Here is a 19,254-nt window from a genome sequence, read left to right as displayed (position 1 = left end):
TTGGGGTATTTTCTCCAGTTTGTCCTGATTGCGCTTTGGGTTTTAATGTCTTCACTCTCCCATCAGTAGCTTGCTATGCTCATACAAAATGACTATGCCCACAGTGGCTTTGCTGAGGAATAACGTGATATTCCGCTAGTTAAACAGGATCTTGACTGCTCAAATCTCGTGAGACTCTGGTTTATAAGAGTTTTTACAGCTATTTTTATCATGAGAAAGCGACTGACCCTGCCCTTAAAGTCCTGCTGACCAAAGGATGTTCTTTTGCTGTTTCACGATGTATTCACGTGACAATGTCACACAGTCATGAATGTAGAGTCGATTTTCATGTGCATGTAAACCCAGCCACTGTTGTGTATAACCACCAAGGAACTGTGTGGGCAAAACCAGAACATGAGTAAATGACAAAGATGTATCACCATGATGTGGGACTAAAAATATTATAACAAACAGGTTATTTTGAAACATGTATAGCAACAATATGATGGGACAGAGCAAAGGAAAAAGCGTTTCTATTTAGCCTCTTTAAAAAGCTACTTGGGCTGTTCCTCAATGGCATGGTTTACTGCCAGTGTTGTATATGGTCACACTCATGGTATAAATATACACAATAGCATACATATAATTATGGTGCTGTTTGTGCAGGTAAGTCAATCATACAAAAAGTAGCCACTTCCCTTGTGGAAAATAATAATCGTGGCTGTTATATTATTGTAAACCAGGGTGCGGTGCCTTTCAGGCTGAGTTAATGATATTCCAATCCAGGTGGTGTCAGTCCCACAGGAAATGTGTTTAATCTGGCGGAAGCAGGGACTGCGCTGGCTCTCTCCGTATCTGTGCGAGAAGGAAAACTGTTTTTAGAGCTTATATCTGGTCAGGGACATTCCTTCCTGAGCTTCTTTTATCTGGGAAAAGGACTCTCCGGGAGGCAGAGATTTCACAGTTTATGTTACTATTCCTCTATGGAGAAAAGTGTAGCTCTGCAAAGCACTTTTATGTTTTAATCCTCCTCTTTTTGAAAATCTGCATCCTTCATTTCTAGTTGATACCAGGCAGTTGGTCTGTAACTTGAATATTTTTTTATTTTTCAAAGCAGTTGAACCAGAAAATGTACCAGTTGACACTTTTTACCCTCTGGATATTCCTTAACACAATACTAGATGTGCAAGAAGCTAATGCAAATTAAGGTGATAAAACATTTTAAATGGTATTCATGGCCTTTAGGACATAATAGAGCACGCCTCCTACACGGCCCGGGATACATTGAACACACTGTTAAGACCGCATTGTTAGTTCACAGCACAATGCTCATCTTATCAAGCACAACATTGTACACTTTAATGTAACCTTATCGACCCTGAGGCTAAAAAAGCAAGCTACTATCAGGATAAATCTGGACTTCGTTATAACTTGTAATTCATTGTGCATTTAGAACTGGCTTTGGAAAGCGAAGTAGACAGGCAGAAGAAAGGAGACCTGAAGAGTCCAGGATAAGTCTCATGCGACTCAGAGCAGATACCACAGGAGGAAAGGAAGCCATACTGAAAATCAAAAAAGGGAGATCTGAGGCCTGGAGCTTTGCCCTATAGAAGGTAGTGACACAAGCCCTATGATGAGAGGGTCCAGACAGTTGTGGAAGTGGTTGGGGGAGTTGGTTGCAGAAGAACAGCAAATTCTGGTGAAGACACAGAATGATGTTGATGTAGATTACCCAGTAGGCCCAGATCTTCACCGGGTACCACTGTACACCAGCCCCTCCATATGCACATCAGGGGGCAACTGCAGGGTAAACAGTTGAATAAAAACAGCACTTGCAGGTTAAACATTATTACGGTAAGGGGAGTAGGTGTTTTATTATTGTGTTAAACCGACCATTTGGGAAATTGAGGTTGATTGGATTGTGATTGACTGTACAGTTCATTGAGTGGATGAAACGGAATCCTTGTTTTACTGCATTCCAAATCCCTTTTGTGGTTAATCAGTGGGTTAGCTGTTGTAAATCACAAGCATTACTGGACCTGTCTTATTAATTTACATCTTGTGCAGCTTTTACAGCTGGTGATTTTAGAGCTTGTGAACTTTTGCCAATAAGGTTTCTCAGAGAATGAACCTCCCACTGGCCTGCCTACTTACCTAACCACACACTTGTGGGCCAACATGTACCCCATGCAGAACCTGATATATTGAGATCGTTCAAAAGCTGAAAGCTAATACCGGCAGCCAGGAGAGCAGTCTGTAATATAATATATTGTGCCCTGGAGATCAAGCCGTAAAACAGTAGCTGCTGCCAGACAAGTTTTGTATTTATTTACTTTTTTTTTTTTTTTAATAATAATAATAATAATAATAATAATAATAATAATAATAATAATATTGCGTGCATAGTAAGTCTGTCATGGAAATATATCTTCCAAGATGAATTCTCTTCATGAGCTGAATAATCTCAATGGTGCACAGAGGCCGCTGTAACTTGGCAACCAAGCTATTTTAAGAATACTTAGGCTAATTGGGAGTTTGATTTGGGCTGTCTCTCCTCCTGTTTAGAAAATTCTACTTTAGAGTCTAGTGACCAGCAGTGTTCTCTCTGCTATTTGTGCCTGAACATACAAACATACTGTATATACAACATTTAAGACATAGAATTAGTGAAGGGTCCTTACACAGTAAAGCATAATGCATGTCAGCATTCTAGAACTGTGATACAATGAGGGAGCACTGTACTCTTCTCTACCCACATCAAACAGACCATAATCCTGAAGTATTATCAACATGGCAAATTTTTATCAGTGTAATGACTATATAGGAAGGTGTAAGTGTATATAATATAATTTGAATATAAAGTGACATGTTTTTATTATGGGAAAATCAATGAGGTGGATGTAATTTAGGGCCTTCCACAGCAGCATCACATAAATGAGTATCTACTAGGAATGTTTTTAAAGCTTTTCAAAGCATTCTGTTGAATACAAAACCTGGCGAGTGCAGGACGTGAATGCCAAGCAGGCCTCACTGGCATGGCAACCGCAACAGTTGTCTAATGAAAGAACCCCTATTGTTTTACAAAGCTGGCCTAAATTCAAGCAGCGGGAAGTCAAAGTGCAGGCCTTTATTGTAAGCTGGAAATGTCAATAAACCGTGCCAAGACAGAGGCAAATCTATTCCTAGGGCTTACATTAGCAAGCAGTCCTGTTGCGTGCCTGTGGAAGGAAGAGTAAGCATTTTTTATTCGTACCATACAGACCAAATATCCAAACCTTGAAACTTAAGCTATTGTGATATCTGAAAATTAAAAACAATGGTGTTAAACTTTACTAAACATTATAAATGTTTAGTAAACTGGGCACATGGAACAGCAATTTTACGAAAGCATATATAATGTGTGTGTGTATATATATATATATATATATATATATATATATATAAAGTAGCTTTTGAGTTAAGGTGGGAGAAAGCAGTAACTATAGAATTATGGGTAATCGGGATTTATGCAAACATCAGAATTACAAGAGTCAATCAAATCGCCAAAAGGCTTCTACATTTACAGCGTTTTAAAAGTCAAAGCACAGTATCTGCAGACATGTTTTGCCCTGTTTGGGGCTCATCAGTGCAGCGTAGCTGTACTTGGACTAGTGAAAAGCTCAGGAGAGTAAGTAAATACAAGTAGCTTTATTATGTCTGCGCGGTCACACAGACGTAATTAAGGTTCGAACGAAGGTTCTGTTTAAAGTCGATTTTACAACCAGCTCAAAAGAGGGGGGGGGGGGGGGGGGTAAAACCCCACCAATGTGCATTACATTTTGTATGTGTGGTCGGATTGGCAGGCTCTACAAACCCTGTGAACGGGGTAGCATTTGGTTGAATACTTTTTGAGTTACAGAGTGGCGAAAAAACAGCAGTTTTTCTTTTTTTTTTTTTTAGAAATGATTAAGACATTTTTTTATACACCTGTATCTCAAAAAGTATAGCAAAGGAACCACGCTTGGCAAACACATAGCCCCGGGAGTGTAGATGTGCAAAGGGGTATTAATTTTTTTTTTTTGGGGGGGGGGGGGGGGGTCCTAGTTTTACAGAAATTGAACCCCAAAGATAACGGTCTGACGTCATTGCTGGGCAGAGTGTCTTGCGACTGTTCCACTGCACTTAATAGTAAGACATGGAATATATAGTTCAGCACACACGGGTCACATCTGTGTTTCTGTCTGGATTAAAACTGGTAATCCGTGATAATGTTTGTGCCTTCAACACTGGGGAAACTAATAAGTACTAAACAGAAAGTTCTGATTAGAGGAGAAATCTCAAAATGGAGCGAGGTACCCAGTGGAGTACCACAAGGATCAGTATTAGGTCCTCTGCTATTCCTAATCTACATTAATGACTTAGATTCTGTTATAGTAAGCAAACTCGTTAAATTTGCAGATGACACAAAAATAGGAGTGGCGGCAAACACTGTTACAGCAGCAAAGGTCATTCAAAATGATCTAGACAGCATTCAGAACTGGGCAGACACATGACAAATTACATTTAATAGAGAAAAGTGTAAGGTACTGCATGCAGGCAATAAAAATGTGCATTATAAATATCATATGGGATTATACTTAAATTGAAGAAGGAATCTATGAAAAAGACCTAAGAGTTTATGTTGACTCATATGTCATGTGATGTCAAGTGTGACAGGAAACATACACATAAGGGTGCACAGTTAAGGTTGTGTGGCTACCTTAACTTGCAATTTGCTAACCTTTTGGACTTTTGCAACCAAACCTTAACGTTACTTTAACAAAGTTTTTGCCATTGAATATAGCTATCTATCTATCTATCTATCGATCTATCTATCTATCCATCTATCTATATATATATAGCATTACTTAAGCCTATGGCCAATTAAAATTACTTTGACTACAAATCAGATTATAAATAGCTGGGTTGGTTGTTTTTATCGGTTTTATACTGCACTTCTATGACATCCTGTCCCAGGCGTTTGGCACACGTTTGAGATCTACAGAGAAGTAAAGCTAAACCTCCATTCCACTCCTGTTTTTTCCTGTTACAGGACCTCATTTCCTCTGGCACTCTCGCACATTTTCTTTGGACTATTTTCATGAACAAATATGAGCTCTACCAACCTAACTGCACCTGGCCAATAGTTTCTGATCATTATTACATTAAGAATGGGTCCCCAGGTAAACAATATGCACTACAGATCTCTTGGAGCAATTCATGTGTGTAAACTTTAAAACAGTAAAGCGTTCAACAATACAAGCTGGTGTAGCACCCCGAGAGGGAGGAGAGACTGCGTATGGCTTGTTCCAGCTTGTATTTAGTGAACTTAATATTATATCTTTTTTATAATCTGCTGCAATTAGAAGAAAAAATGAGCCTTCCGATTCAGTATTGTGATGTCATTTCTGTGCAATACAGGCCATGCCATACAACTAATACATCACATAGATTTCAGTGTTCACTCACTTTATATGTATTTTAAGATACTTACACAGTTAAGATACTTACACAGTAATTAATCTATTCAGCATGGTATTCCCTTTGTAATTGTGAGAGATGAAACCAAGTCTTGTGTTCTCCAGTGCCTTTCTTTTTAAAGTGCAAAAAAAAGTTCACATGAACAGTGGCTAAAACTTCCCACGACCCTGCATACAACTAACTCAGTGGCACCTGTTTTTTTAAATTTAGTTGTAGCCAATGATTTTTACCCCATTTTTCTCCCCAATTTAGAATTGCCAATTGTGTTATTATTAATCCCGTTTCACCGCTGCAACCCCCCGGCGACTCGGGAAACGGCGGCCGACACACACGTCCTCCAAAACGTGTCCCTGCCAAGTCATCTTTTTTCGCACTGCGGATACACAGCGAATACAAAGCAAAGCCATCAGACCTTTAGTGCCGGAGGACAACACAAATATGAATGGCTCCACTGCAGTCCCGCAGGCGCCCTATCAGCCACAGGGGTCGCTGGTGCGCGGTGAACTGTGGAATGCCCTGCTGACCTAAGCCCTCCCCTACCCGGGCAGCACTCGGCCCCTGGGAACTCCCGGGCACGGTCAGCAATGACATAGCCTGGATTCGAACCAGGGCTGCGATAGGATGCATCCTGCACTCCATGCGGAGCACCTTTACTGGATGCGCCACTCGGGAGCCCCGGCACCTGTTTTAAATGAGAGTTCGGCAGATCTTTCAAAATAAAACCATCTTAAAACATTTTTCTAATGGATATAGTATGTTGCACAGTTATTTGATATGTATTTAAAAATGCCACTTTCCCTTGAGAGAACCCATGTTACCCATGCTCAGTTAAATAACTAGACAGGCTCAGATCAATGGAACCAACACATTTCATATCCTTTTGGACCAACTGGCCTGTGTCCCATAACCCATTGGTAAAGGTTCACTCAGGTCTGCCTGTCTTTCACCCATTCTTCATTTTAAAGACTGTAATGATGCTCATGTTGCAAAAGGTGGGAAAAACCCCACAAAATTCCTTAAATATCAATACTTACTGTGTACTAAACACTGATGGAGAAAGAAAATAATAGTGTGGTTGGTATTATATTAAAAAGGTGTGTGCGTTGAAAGAAATAAAGCATTCACTCTGGAAAAGTTTAACCCCTCTTAAATGTTTATACCAACACTGCAAAGAAGACAACTGCAATCACATGCTGTATTCCATTTTTTAATAAATTGTAGCAAAGAGCTTGCACAGGTAATTGCATAGGATACACAGACAGGCAACAGGGAGCTCGGGGAAACTCAGTTTTAAAGAATAAAGATTCCTTTCAGTATGAATACAGGTTTGTTGCAGCGGTCCTTTTCGAACATAAAACACGTGTGGGGTGGCTCTGCAGAAAGTAACCGATGTTAAAGAAAGAGAAAGCCTCTATGTCTCAGAAGTAAATGCCTGTATGTGTTTACAGTTTTAAAAAAAAAAAAAAATACTGCAACAGACGTGGATTTTTTCACAACCGAAGAAATGTTTTTAAATGTCATTCTTTCACAACTGGGCATTGACTAAACTTTTTTTTTTTTTTTAAAGCAGTTTTTCTCTGGGGAAATCCTTCTAAAAAGGAATGTTTAATAGAAAATATCACATGAGCCATTTTGAACAATGGGTTAAGACAAGCGTGTTCTTTCATTTTTAAAATGTTTCCTGCTGTATTAAAGTGCTGTGGTGCAGTGAAAACTGTTAAAAAGACAACACCCAGGCCAATATAGTATCCCATTGAGAAAGCTGTATACATGTGTGTCTATGTGGGCATACATTATATTTCAGGATGTTGCAATGTAGAAAGTACTACAGTAGAGGACTATACAATGGTCGACTTTAACCTCATTTATTAAAAACCTTATGCTCATGTGATGTTTATCTTTTCATTTTAGAAATAATTTCCCTTCAGATTATTTTTTTTTATTACTAAACCTACTAAAAAGAAGCAGAACAAAACCTAGGTGAAATAAGACATTTTGAAATCTGGGGAACAGTGTCTATGTGAGCATCAACAGTCTTAAGACATTTCTTTCATAGTTTAAGACATTTCAAGTTTGGAAGTAACAAGCTTTGATGTTCTGTGAAGCTGTAAAAGCCCTATCCAACTACCCTAAACATTTCAAACTAAAGGGATTTAGTGTCATTTTTAGTGTCTCTTTTCAGATCCGTAGACTTGCTGTCTGACTTGATTTTGTTTCCCCCTTTTGTTCTGTCCAAATTAAAATAAATTAATAAAACGTTAGGTTAAGTAACTACTGTAAAAATGCACCCGACTTAAGTAGAACTGGTTGAAACTAAAACAAAAAAGGTTCATATTAGGGGGAAATCAACCGTAATGCTAATATATCTAATCAATTTTTCAGTTTCAAAAAACAGCAATCACTAAATTGATATTAAAAGAAAAAAATAAGCTGTATATGGATTTTGCACAGTGAAAGCAAGAAAGGAGTCAAAATGCCCTCCTTTTAAATTAACATCAAAGCTTGTTAAGAGAGGAGGAGGAGAGAACAGAATCAATACAGAAACAGGGAGACAGATGTTATTTTTCAGGGCAATAGTATTAGTCTGGAGGGGGGGCTTCCTTTTTATTTCACAAATTAAGACTTAATTACACCCCCCCCCCCCCCCCCTTTTTTTAAATTTTTTTTTGGAAATGCACATTTGCGTCAATCCCAAAGTGATTTGAATTTACAAACCCAACACCATGTTTCTCACTTTGGCCGATGTCTTGAAGCGTTTATGCATGAAGAGGAGGATCTTACATCACTTCTAAAGCTTTTTGTTTTGTTTTTTCTTTATCTCCTCCCAGGTTAAAACACCCTCTTTATAAATTGTTGAGCTCCAGTAGAGTCTGGTCCAGAGTCTGGTGCATGCCCAGGTTCTCCTCCTTGGCATGGGCCAGTTTCTCTATTGGCGGGAAACAAAAAAAAAAGAAGTGTATACAAGGTGAGACTTTAATAGGCATTTGTCTCAGACGTGGACTTCAGGTCCATAACATGGGAATTTAACTTGGAAACACCAAGCGTGGTTAGGTTGACATTATTATAAAACACATAAACAGGTTTGTGTCTCAGATTTGAATAAGCTTTTCAGATTTTAACAATTGCAGAAGAGAACTTAGTGGCGCCCCAGGTCCTTGCCACACCTGTTCATGCTGCTCTACAGCTAGCTAACAGGGCGGCAGGAGGCCCAAGTCTATTTGAGAGGTGTGCTTAATCTTGAAAAACGTTACAAAGGCAGACATACTGGTGGGGTCTATTTAATTGATCCAATAAGGCAAAGGTTAAGAAAAATCAAACATTTAACCTTGCACGTGACTCAATCAGCACGTTTGCATGCATTTTTAATTAGATTAGTATTCTGCATATTCAGTAAGCTTATATAGAACACAAATTCCATATAATATGAATATTCCGTTCATATTGAAAATATGAGAATGTCGCATTTGCTCCGTGGTTTAGGCCAGTATTAAGTGATATAGCACAGAATACATTTTTTCTTTTTTTTTTTTTTTCTTTTAAACAGAATCTCATTTTGGAATCTATCTTGCATTCATTCAAATCCAACAACAGAATGCCGGGCCAATTGCAAAGTTTCAAATTACGACGTGCTGCTAAGCAGACGCAGAGCTCAAGCTGAGGAACGTTATTTTCCGAATTCAGCTGTTATAAAACAGGCTTACACATACATTATACTTGTTTATGTTCTATACAGTTAAAACTCTATGGAGGTTTGGAGAGTTTCTGTGATTATTTCGGGGGTGGGGGCTTGTGGGTTACTTGGCTTTCCTCATTCTTGAAATAACTACAGTACTCTATGATCCTCTGTGTACGCTGAACCCTAAGTCGCAATGCAGCACACTAGCGGAATTCTTAAAAAAAAATAAAAAAATAAAAAAAATGGTACACAACTGTTTTGGACTTCCGCCCTTGCACGCAAGCAGGGGAATTCTAGGGGAATGGCATATTCCACATCACGTAAACGCAATACATAGATTCCACACAGTGATATAGATGTGTTATACTAAGTGTTTGTAAACGTCCTGATTGAGTGTATATGAAAAGCACCAGGAAAGAGGTTTCAAACGATTTAAACAATGATCCCCGACGGTTTAGATCAATTGAGCAGACCACATCAGTGAAACATTACACTAGTGACCACATAATGTGTGGTGTGGATAACTATAGTGTTGTACGTCCCCATGTGTTGCTACACCTGTTTAAACAATGTACCTGGAATTTCTCTTTTCATTGTTAACATTGCGACAGCCTTTTACACTTATAACTGAACTTTTTCAAACTGTTTTCAAAACAGCCACTCTAGTGCACCAGGGTTTAAAATCACTGCAGGAAGAGCGATTGAAAAAACAAAACAAAAAAAAAACACAAGTGCTCTGTCTTTTCTGTTCATAACACATCCTGGATCGTTATTGCTGTGTTACCTGTTTGACAATGTGGGCAATAATCAGTGCACTAGAGCGGCCATTTTGAAAAAAGCTTTGAAACAGATTTTAAAGTCATAAGTGTAAAAAGTTGTCAGGATGTTAACAATGAAAAGAAAAATTATAGATACGTTAAACAGTTGTAGCAACACGCGAGGACGTGCAACGCTATATTTTTTCAGAACCCCGCTACTTACTCTAATAGTCAAGTACACTTGTGCTTTTTTTTCTTTTTTTTAAGAATGCTTTTTTAGATGTTTGCTTGACTGCACTATAAAGAAGTACTTTTAAACTAAGGTTTACAATAGACACCTTTTCCTAATAAAAGACCCATACTAAAAGCATTTCATACATCTGACTTTTTAAATTTAAAACTAGCATCTACTGACATAGCTTTAACATGTGCTGCTTTTAGCAGTGTTTGCTTTTAAGTGCTGATAACTACATGGAAGCACAGTAAGCTTTGAAGTTACCCTTGTATGGACAAATACATATACCTAAATCAGTCGTTTAATAGTAATATTAATGATGAGGGTCTGTGTAGGACACGCACAATCAATGTGTTGATATTAATGTTATTTGTCATTCATTTAAATACTTTTTTGTTAGATATGGTTGTTTGTTTCGTATTAATTTTCTGTTTTAAATGCAGGAGATCTTGACATGCAGTGCTTAGAAATAAGCAGTAAAATTGTTAATGCTTCTCAGGGGGAGATTAAATGAGGCTGCAACTTATGCAAGACCTATATTAGGTTAATTACCACAAAATAGCTCATATAGCTTGTAAACACTAGGAATGAATATTATATATATATATATATATATGCAATCACATGCAGAAAGGATAGGGTCAATTCTATGAATGAGTTTGGTAAATATATCATATGATGCAAATGGGCATAACTGCTTGGCTTTTAATCATATGCTGTATTCATTTCCAACACAGTTTAGTGAATATATTTAACAGTCGACATCAGCGAAACCTATCGGCCCAATGTTATTGTTTTTTTTTTTTTTTTATTGTATCACTGTGCTGTTTGTTTTTGCTTTACCTGCTTTCTAAGACAATACAAAGAACAGAGCAACAAGATGTTTGACATTCCTTAATGGTTTTGAAGTAATTTAACATTTGTTATTCTGACAGAAACGTTGAACCCTTTGTCCCTTTTAAATGGATTTTTAATGAAGTTGTACTCTGCTGGTAATGACAGGGTCTCTACTCCAGCATGAGGCTTGCGGTTCTGGTGCGGCACATACACCATGTATGAAGGGAAAACAAGTTTTTTTCAGCTTTGCTTGTCACAGGTTTGTACTGCAAGTCACCAACCTAACAGAAGAATCTTATTACTTAATAATGTTATAGTAAGTACTGACTCCCCATGTTAACTATCTTGTATAAATGTCACTGTTATGTTAGTGTGCGAGTGCTACTTAGCAGAAGTATTAGACTGAATTTATTGTTTGAGAAAGGAAACATGTACTTTAGTATTGGCCTTAAATAAAAAATAAATAAAAAAATAAAAAAAACAACCACCACAGGAGCAAGAGAGGGCTAGAGAAATAGGTGTACCCTCTCATAGCACAAATATCAGGAAGTTATGCAAAACATAGGTGTTGAATTACTTATCACTGTGGCACCAGAACTGTCAATTTCAAGGCCCCATGACAACACACAATAAAACGCAAACTGGTCAACCTTCTAATGTACATAAGAAAAAGGGTTCAAAAGTTTCATCCCTGTAGCAAGTACATTCTTATTTTTTTGTAGTTCAGAGACTAGATGGTGAATGTTGCTACATGGGTAGGGCCTTCAGAGACTCAGCTGTTAAGGTCGTTTAGCACGACCCGCAGCTCGTTACTGAGAACGCGGGTTTTCTCAACCTCCTTGTGGAAACGATCTGCAGCGGCAGCAGCATCAGTGACAGCCAATGAGAAGAGACAGAAAGAGAGAGGGTGCGGTTAGTGCAAACAGAGGTCATAGGACATCGACAAAGACATCTATCAAGGTTATTGGGAGGAAGAAAGAAAATGAATGTAAATAAGAAATGGTTACATGGAGCGCAGGCAATGGGATTATGCTGTGCCACTCATCAGAGATTTGCTCTTAAAAGACAGAAAACACCCATTACTGTCCATTACTATTAAAAGTATTTACATACACTATGAAGCCATTTTGTTATCTTCACTTCAATACACTGGTTGCAATAATGATTTAAGCAACTACACTGAAACCTACTCTGGGATCAACTGCTATCCATTTGCTATATGACATTACCACAAGGTAGGCATCTGCTACCAAGAAGTAGTATAGTTCAGCCTGCATCACAGAACAGTATGATCAGCATTGGGTAAGAAAGTTAGAAGGAAGGGTAACGAATGATCACATGAGGGAAGAGTGTGTCACCTCACACAGCAGGTAGACTTACCACAGCTTCCTGTAGATAGAGAACTTAACCTAAGCAAATCACTGGCATAAAAGTGTTCATAGTTTATGTAAGAATGAATGGCAGGCTACACATATGACCACAGCAGAAAACAGTGCTGCTCTTCTAATTCACACATCACTGTGCTTTGGAGCAAGCCATTCCAACAGCAAATAACGGTTCTGTGCTTTACCAGCAATGTTGAAACACACTCTTTTTTGCAAGTTTTATAATTAATAATAATAACAATAACAATAACAATAATAATAATAATAATAATATTACAGTAGTGTGGCACTATTGGTATATTTCCGCATTACTAACAGATACAGTAATTAAACATCTATTAATGCACTTTCTTTTTGATTAGATTATTTACAAGCCCATCACATAACACACACTATATATATATATATATATATATATATATATATATATATATATATATATATATATATATATATATATATATATATATATAAATAAATTTAAAACAAAAGTTAAAAGGAGACTACAATGCATTCATGTAGCCCATATGAGATAGCGACCTTTTTTCTCCGCTGGAAATTTTTATACTAATCCTGCAGTAGAACTGTGCTTTACTGAAGGCATCAAAGGGGTGCACTGTACTTTGCATAAATTAACTAACTAAAAAACCAACACCAATACTACTACTAATACTACTACTAATAATGCAGACCTGCACAGTCAAGTCAGGTGGTAAAAATTGAAAGGCGCTAAAAAATTGTAGCAAGCAGACAGCAGAAAACACTCACATTTGATTACAAAGCCAACTAAGATACCATCAGAAGTTGAAAGCAGCAGCAGCAGCACAAATAAAGAGGAGAACAAATCAACTTTTGAAAAGGGAAGCGCCCTCAACATCTGAGTCTTTGTGTTCTCAGCCGGCGAAATGAAAAGCTAATGCGACCTACATGTGTTTTCATCAAACGGAATCAAACCGCAACAAAATCACAGAAAGAGGACACATGCATGAAACACATCCCTGAAGATTTGACCTGCAACCTGTAGGAGCTTCAACGCCTAATGCAATGATCCCTGGGAGATGCCCAGCCCAGATCAAGGACTTGGCCCTGCCAGGATGCAAACCTGTGGTATCTTTACCAGGTGAGCTTAGGAATTCAAAACCCTTCTATTAGAATGTGTTGGTAACGAGGAACACTGATCTAATATTGAATGAGTGTGCTTTATGAAAACAGTCAGAAAAGTAAATGGTGTTAACAGATGCTAATAAAAAAAGAAGAGTAAAAGAAAAGACAAACATATCAAGTTGCAGATGTTTATTACAGAAGGAAAATGGAGAAAGAAAAAAACTTAAAAACGGTATTTAACCTCTTAGTGTACAATTATACAAATGTCTACAGATGAAGGAATAATGCAAGAAATACAGAAAAAAAGAGAAATTTAAGAGTCGTCATCATTCTACAATCTAATCCACAGTAAACTTATATTACACAATAAGAATCCTAATTATCCTGTCCCAAATGTCTGCAATTAAAAGGCAAATGGTATTTTATATTACTCACAGGCCCAACAAAAGAAACAAGTAAATGCAAATATTCTTTGTCTGAGAGGCCAGAACTCTCTCAGAGACTAAATTCGGGTATATAACAGATGATGTTCTGAAACACAATCTGTGGTCTCTGTGGGAGAAAGCTGCCTAAAACAAAACAGGATTCTCTCCACTAGCTTCTTCCGATTCAGATCAGCATGTTGGTGTAAGTGAGAAAACACAGGATACCATTTCCCTGTGATTTCAGACTCTGCGACAGATTTAAAGCCCACAAACCACATGATATTATTGCAGTGCAAAATACCTACAGGGGAGCATATTCTTTATTGCTGAGAGACAAGGCAGGTCACCTAACAAAACTGTGGAACATCATTTAAAATGTGACAACCCTTAAAACCAAAACAGAACTTAGGTATAGAGTGACAGAAGGAAACAGCAGGAGAATGGGAGGAGACACTGCTAGGGGAGAGGGGTTCAGAGCAGGGAGAGTTCTGTGAGGGCTTCTCCCATACTGCCCGAGATCTCCGTGTATTTGAGTTTCTGAGCAAAAAGTTGGACAGAGGGGCTGGAGAGAGGCAGCAGAGGAACAGAAATAAGAGGCATGAGAGAAATACAAATAAAAGAAATCTAAACTGAACATTTTAAAACCTCAACTTGGCACTAAACAAGCAGCAGTGGCTGATGACTTATGTGAGGGTGAAAAAAGTGTAACTGGACTAAACATTTGATCCGAAAATGTTTTCCTTCACCATAGATCCCAAGTTGTGCATTCAGATAATACTATAAAATATTTTATGAAATGAGGGAAGAAAGTTATTTTATAGTGCTTGGATGTGTCCAGTTACTGATGATAAATAAATAAATGTTTATAAAAGTGCAGACCCCCCCAGGTGATATAAAGGCCATAAAGAAACAAGGAAAGGCTAGAAAAGTTGTAGAGAAGGTGAAGGGTTGCAGGTTTTAGAGGGCTGTCATGTCTGTCAAGGCAAGGTCCAGTTCCTCACAGATGGCCTTGCCCTTCAGCTTCTGGGCGTACACTTCGTCTGCAGGATCAGAAGATGAAGGGCACCACAGGGGGTAAAGGTGGGAAGTGAAGAGATGCCACATAAAGCAAATAGTGGTGGAAGAAAACAGACAAGACAGACAGACAGACAGAGGTAGGGTGTAGAACAAAGGGATGTGTAAAAAGAAAAGAAAAAATATTGATGAAAATACTGAAGAACAAAATAAAATAAAACTAAAAATCAATCTTTTGTTTTTTTTCCAGCTTTTAAACTGAGATTTCTGATAAGCAGTCTTAACCAATTTACTTAATTTAAACAAGGAGATAAACTTTCTATTGCTGAAATTACAACATTTTTACTTGGCTCACATAGTGGTGTCGTGGCAAACACCACAAACACTGTCGTCCTTGTGATAAAATCAACGAAACCATTGCTGTTGTCAAATTTATATTAATCTACCGCTTTGATGATCTAACGAGGCACTGAAGAGCTTGTGCACTAGCTCCAAATACAATGACTTTGACTTTCCAAGATTAAATAATCAAAGAAAGAAAGAAAATGTACACCTTACCTGGTGTCATAGAGGGAGCCCAGTATATCAGATTATAAAAAACACATGCCGTGTCACCAAAGCACACACTCGCTCTGCAGAATGTTAGTGTATTTCAAGCAATACAAGTTAGATAAGACATATAACCATGCTCTCTTTATAAGCCATGTCACGTGGCACATAAATACTGTACATCACACACTTAACAACCTACGAATCAACCAACTAGTATGAAAGCTCTACAAAAAACAGCCCATAAGGCACTGTTTTAAAAACAGCAGCTATCTCTTATGCTCCTTGGAAAAGGGTTAGGTTGGGTTACACCTCAATGCATGCAGAGTTGTACAAGGTTCAAATTATCTTTATTTCCCCTTCATAGCAATAGAAGCTGGTCTCTCCCCTAAACCAATCATCTTCTTGTGGGAATGAAAAAGACTGAAGTAGATTTATTGTAGGAGTCAGCACTCCCGCAAATCGATACCCTCACTGTTGCAGAAAAGCAATTACAAGTTCTCTGAACCCTCTAGGTGCACAGCAAATGTGAGGAAAGGACAAGAGTATAAATAAACCAGACAACCCAAATCAGGGGTCTTTCCTTGACTTCCACAGCAGTGCAGGTGATATTCCACTTATGTCATCATCTCATATTAAAAGGGCCCTTTATAGTTTTAGATTTGACATCTTTCAGAAGCTTGTTACCTCAAAATGCAAATATTGAATTAGTATCTGTATAAAATGTTACCAGAACACTTCTATCTTTGTTTCTTTTGCTATGACCTCACATTTCTATATGTAATAACAAGGCAGTGCTACAGGTTCTCAAAGTGATGCAGTGGCATAGGCGTTTCGGGGGGGGGGGGAGGTGGAGGTTAATATTTAACACGATTATGAGAAACCCTATCTTTATTCTGTATGCACTACATTAAACCACAGCTAACTCAGTAAATAAGCTATCTTACATTCAAATTACATTTGCATAGCCTTGTGCATATTCACTCACCCAACAGAACAGAATACTCCAACACCACTATACTATCACATACCGAACAAAATAAAGTAGTCCTTAACACATAATTTTCGGTGCACTGCATGCGATAAGGCTGTCTGAACATTTGACATACTGCACACAAGTCAAGGCCACCGACAAGTCAGCACAGCAAACACAGGCAATTTGAAAAAGACTGCTAAATCCCGGCAGGTTAAACAACTGCATTGTTAAACAGGGTTGGAATGTAATGCAAGATGTGTAGAGTGCAATGGGTACGTGGCAGACACAAATAAAAAAAAAATTATAAAATTAAAAAAAAACATACCTTCCAAGTCATCAATTGTCTTTTCAAGTTTTGCTACTGATTTTTCAGCAAACTCAGCACGGGTTTCAGCCTAAGGGGGAAAAAAAAGGTTAGTTGACTGATAAGATACAAATACATGTACATCCTACTGAATAGACTATTGTATTACTTGTATTGTAACACTTGAAATGTATTTGCTTACGATTGTAAGTCGCCCTGGATAAGGGCGTCTGCTAAGAAATAAATAATAATAATAATAATAATAATAATAAGACTAAGAAATGGAACACAAGAAAGGTGGGGAATCATGACGAAGGTCTATGCATTAGCACTGCCTCACGGGGCTTTATAAAATCAGATCATCATTAGACAAAAAAAAAGAGTCAGTCAATTGGTGCTCCTCATTTATTACAGGTGCTGTGTCACAACGCTGTACAAAACCACACAGGTTCTCCGATCTTAGAGCCCTTGAGTCTGATACTCAAAATTCAATGGCAGCATCAACTAAAACATGGACAATCTACATATATTTTTTTAATATGGTTATCAACTTGGTCTTTTTCCACAACTTGTTTAGGGTACATTTCTGAAATGGAACAAATGAATCTGATTTCCACACGATTTGTAAAAGATGTTTGGTTGCTGTTGTCCTAATGAGTGCCTTACGCTTGCCTTGCCAGCTTTAAACAGAACCGCAAAGCCATGCTTTAATGTTTACTTCTGTCAGAGACCCTAAACAACCCTGCAGAACTACAGCAACCAAACGTGTCACTAATAATGAGTCAAAACAGACAAGACACTCTTCAAATACAAGTAACACCTGCATAAACCAATGACATGCTGGGCTTCTGCTGCTATGAATGTTATTTAGAATGTTATATATTTGAAAGAAATTTCCTCGAGGTGAAAATACACATGTATTCACCTACCTCTTTAAGTTTATCCGTTAGGACCCTGACTTCATCCTCATATTTATCTTCCTTTTGTGCATACTAATAAACAAAACAAGGAACAATATTAAAACACTGAATTTGTAACATATGTATAAAATGGACAGGCCTAATTTTATGCTTCTTGGCTCTTGACTTTTGTCAGGATTGTTCTAGGAAACCATGGCCTTTGTGTGCTGCCAGCATTGGCAAGCATGTGTCATTATCTTCATTTAAGCTGGAGATCTTATACAGTTAATCAGCCTTGTGACTATAGGACTACTCTTGTCAGTCCATTTAAATCAGATCTCCCTCTATTACTCCCCAACGTTTCATTGTGTTTAACATACCTTTGTCAAGGGAAAGTGTATTTGAAAACAAACATATATGAAAGAGGGATCTTCATGTTATTCTACCTACACATTAAATAGTCACCACTGTATTTCTTTACATAATAAAACTAAAAACATGTACATTGCTGAAGCAAAAAAAGCAGGATAGGAGGAAGGGAGTTCAACATTTTGTAGAGCTTAGAAAAGGGGGATGCTATTCCCCTGTGATTTTAATATTACTTAACATAAAAAAGTTAAAAAGTAAAAGCATCTCTGAAACAGTATGCTAATTCCCTGCCACTGCCTGGAATCCCAGGGTACTGTTTCCTAGCTGTGCAATGGATTACCAATGAAAGGTTGTGTCTGTTGGTTACACTGAAAAACAACCCCCATAAAACTAGCTCCAGTACAATTAGATTTTTGTGTCATTCATTCATAAAACATGCCTTTTATAGTCGTATGTGACTTTTTGATACTAGAGCTAAATAGGTGTAACGAATAATAGTTTTTATAGTGCCTGGGAACCAATACCAGTGTTTAACAAGCAACAGAGAAGGTTTAAATAATATTTAAAATGTTTTTATCCATTAGCTATATTTATATATAAAAAAAATCTGAATGAATAAATAAATAAATGGTTTTCCCCTGACATTGTAACTGTACTCTAATCCAGTTACTGCCTGTAGAAGACAGTTCAGGCCCAAAAGAGACGCCCTCCGCAATAGGAAAGAGAGGACAATTACACCCTGTGTATCGCTTTTTGTCTCTTTTAAGGAGAGGGTCGACTGCCATTATGTAACTACTGTGTTATTGTCAGTTGTTACTCGTTAAGTCTTTGTTGTTATAGCCCAGTTCTTACTGGCTCAATTCCAATGTTTCCATGACTACCCTGGGTGTGTCAGTCAGCAACTGCTAAATCATAATCCATACGAGCCAGACAGCATCTTTTTTTTTCTGTGGCAATATTAAGGACCCAATTTAATAACATTTTGTTCCAGTGTATATTTTATATTAATGTTCTTTTTTCTTAAAAGCAAAACTATGATGAAACTAAAGTCTTTTTTGTTTTTTTTTCTTTTAGAGAAAAAAAAAAAGGTATCTCAAACACTGGAGCAAAAGCTTAGTAAATCAGCCACTAAATATCCATTACACAGCATCTCCCTACCTTCTCAGACTGGGCCTCCAGAGACTTCAAGTTGTTGGCGACATTTTTCAACTCTTCCTCAAGATCAGCAGATTTACTGTACAACAG

At 37.7% G+C, this 19,254-nt stretch overlaps 1 protein-coding gene across 12 annotated transcripts in view; it reads right to left on the bottom strand.

The window, feature by feature from the left end:
• Nucleotides 1-6,669: 6,669 nt before the first annotated feature.
• The window catches only part of LOC117409268 (tropomyosin alpha-1 chain), a 47,465-nt gene continuing 34,880 nt past the window's right edge, over nt 6,670-19,254 (bottom strand). For 2 of the 12 annotated variants that reach the window (XM_059020380.1, XM_059020581.1), the window contains 4 exons: nt 19,168-19,243; nt 17,671-17,733; nt 16,763-16,832; nt 6,670-8,404 (listed from right to left, as the gene is read on the bottom strand). In XM_059020380.1, the coding sequence (XP_058876363.1) occupies nt 8,322-8,404; nt 16,763-16,832; nt 17,671-17,733; nt 19,168-19,243 (292 nt within the window). In that variant the 3' untranslated portion in view covers nt 6,670-8,321. Of the gene's footprint in view, nt 8,405-10,935; nt 11,837-13,647; nt 14,939-16,762; nt 16,833-17,670; nt 17,734-19,167; nt 19,244-19,254 lie in introns of those variants that run through there. The other 10 variants (XM_059020438.1, XM_059020733.1, XM_059020350.1 and 7 more) reach the window with 5 other exon arrangements.

The sequence above is a fragment of the Acipenser ruthenus genome, chromosome 1 (assembly GCF_902713425.1).
Source record: "Acipenser ruthenus chromosome 1, fAciRut3.2 maternal haplotype, whole genome shotgun sequence".
Lineage (NCBI taxonomy): Eukaryota > Metazoa > Chordata > Actinopteri > Acipenseriformes > Acipenseridae > Acipenser > Acipenser ruthenus.
This window is presented reverse-complemented; position numbering and strand designations above follow the sequence as displayed.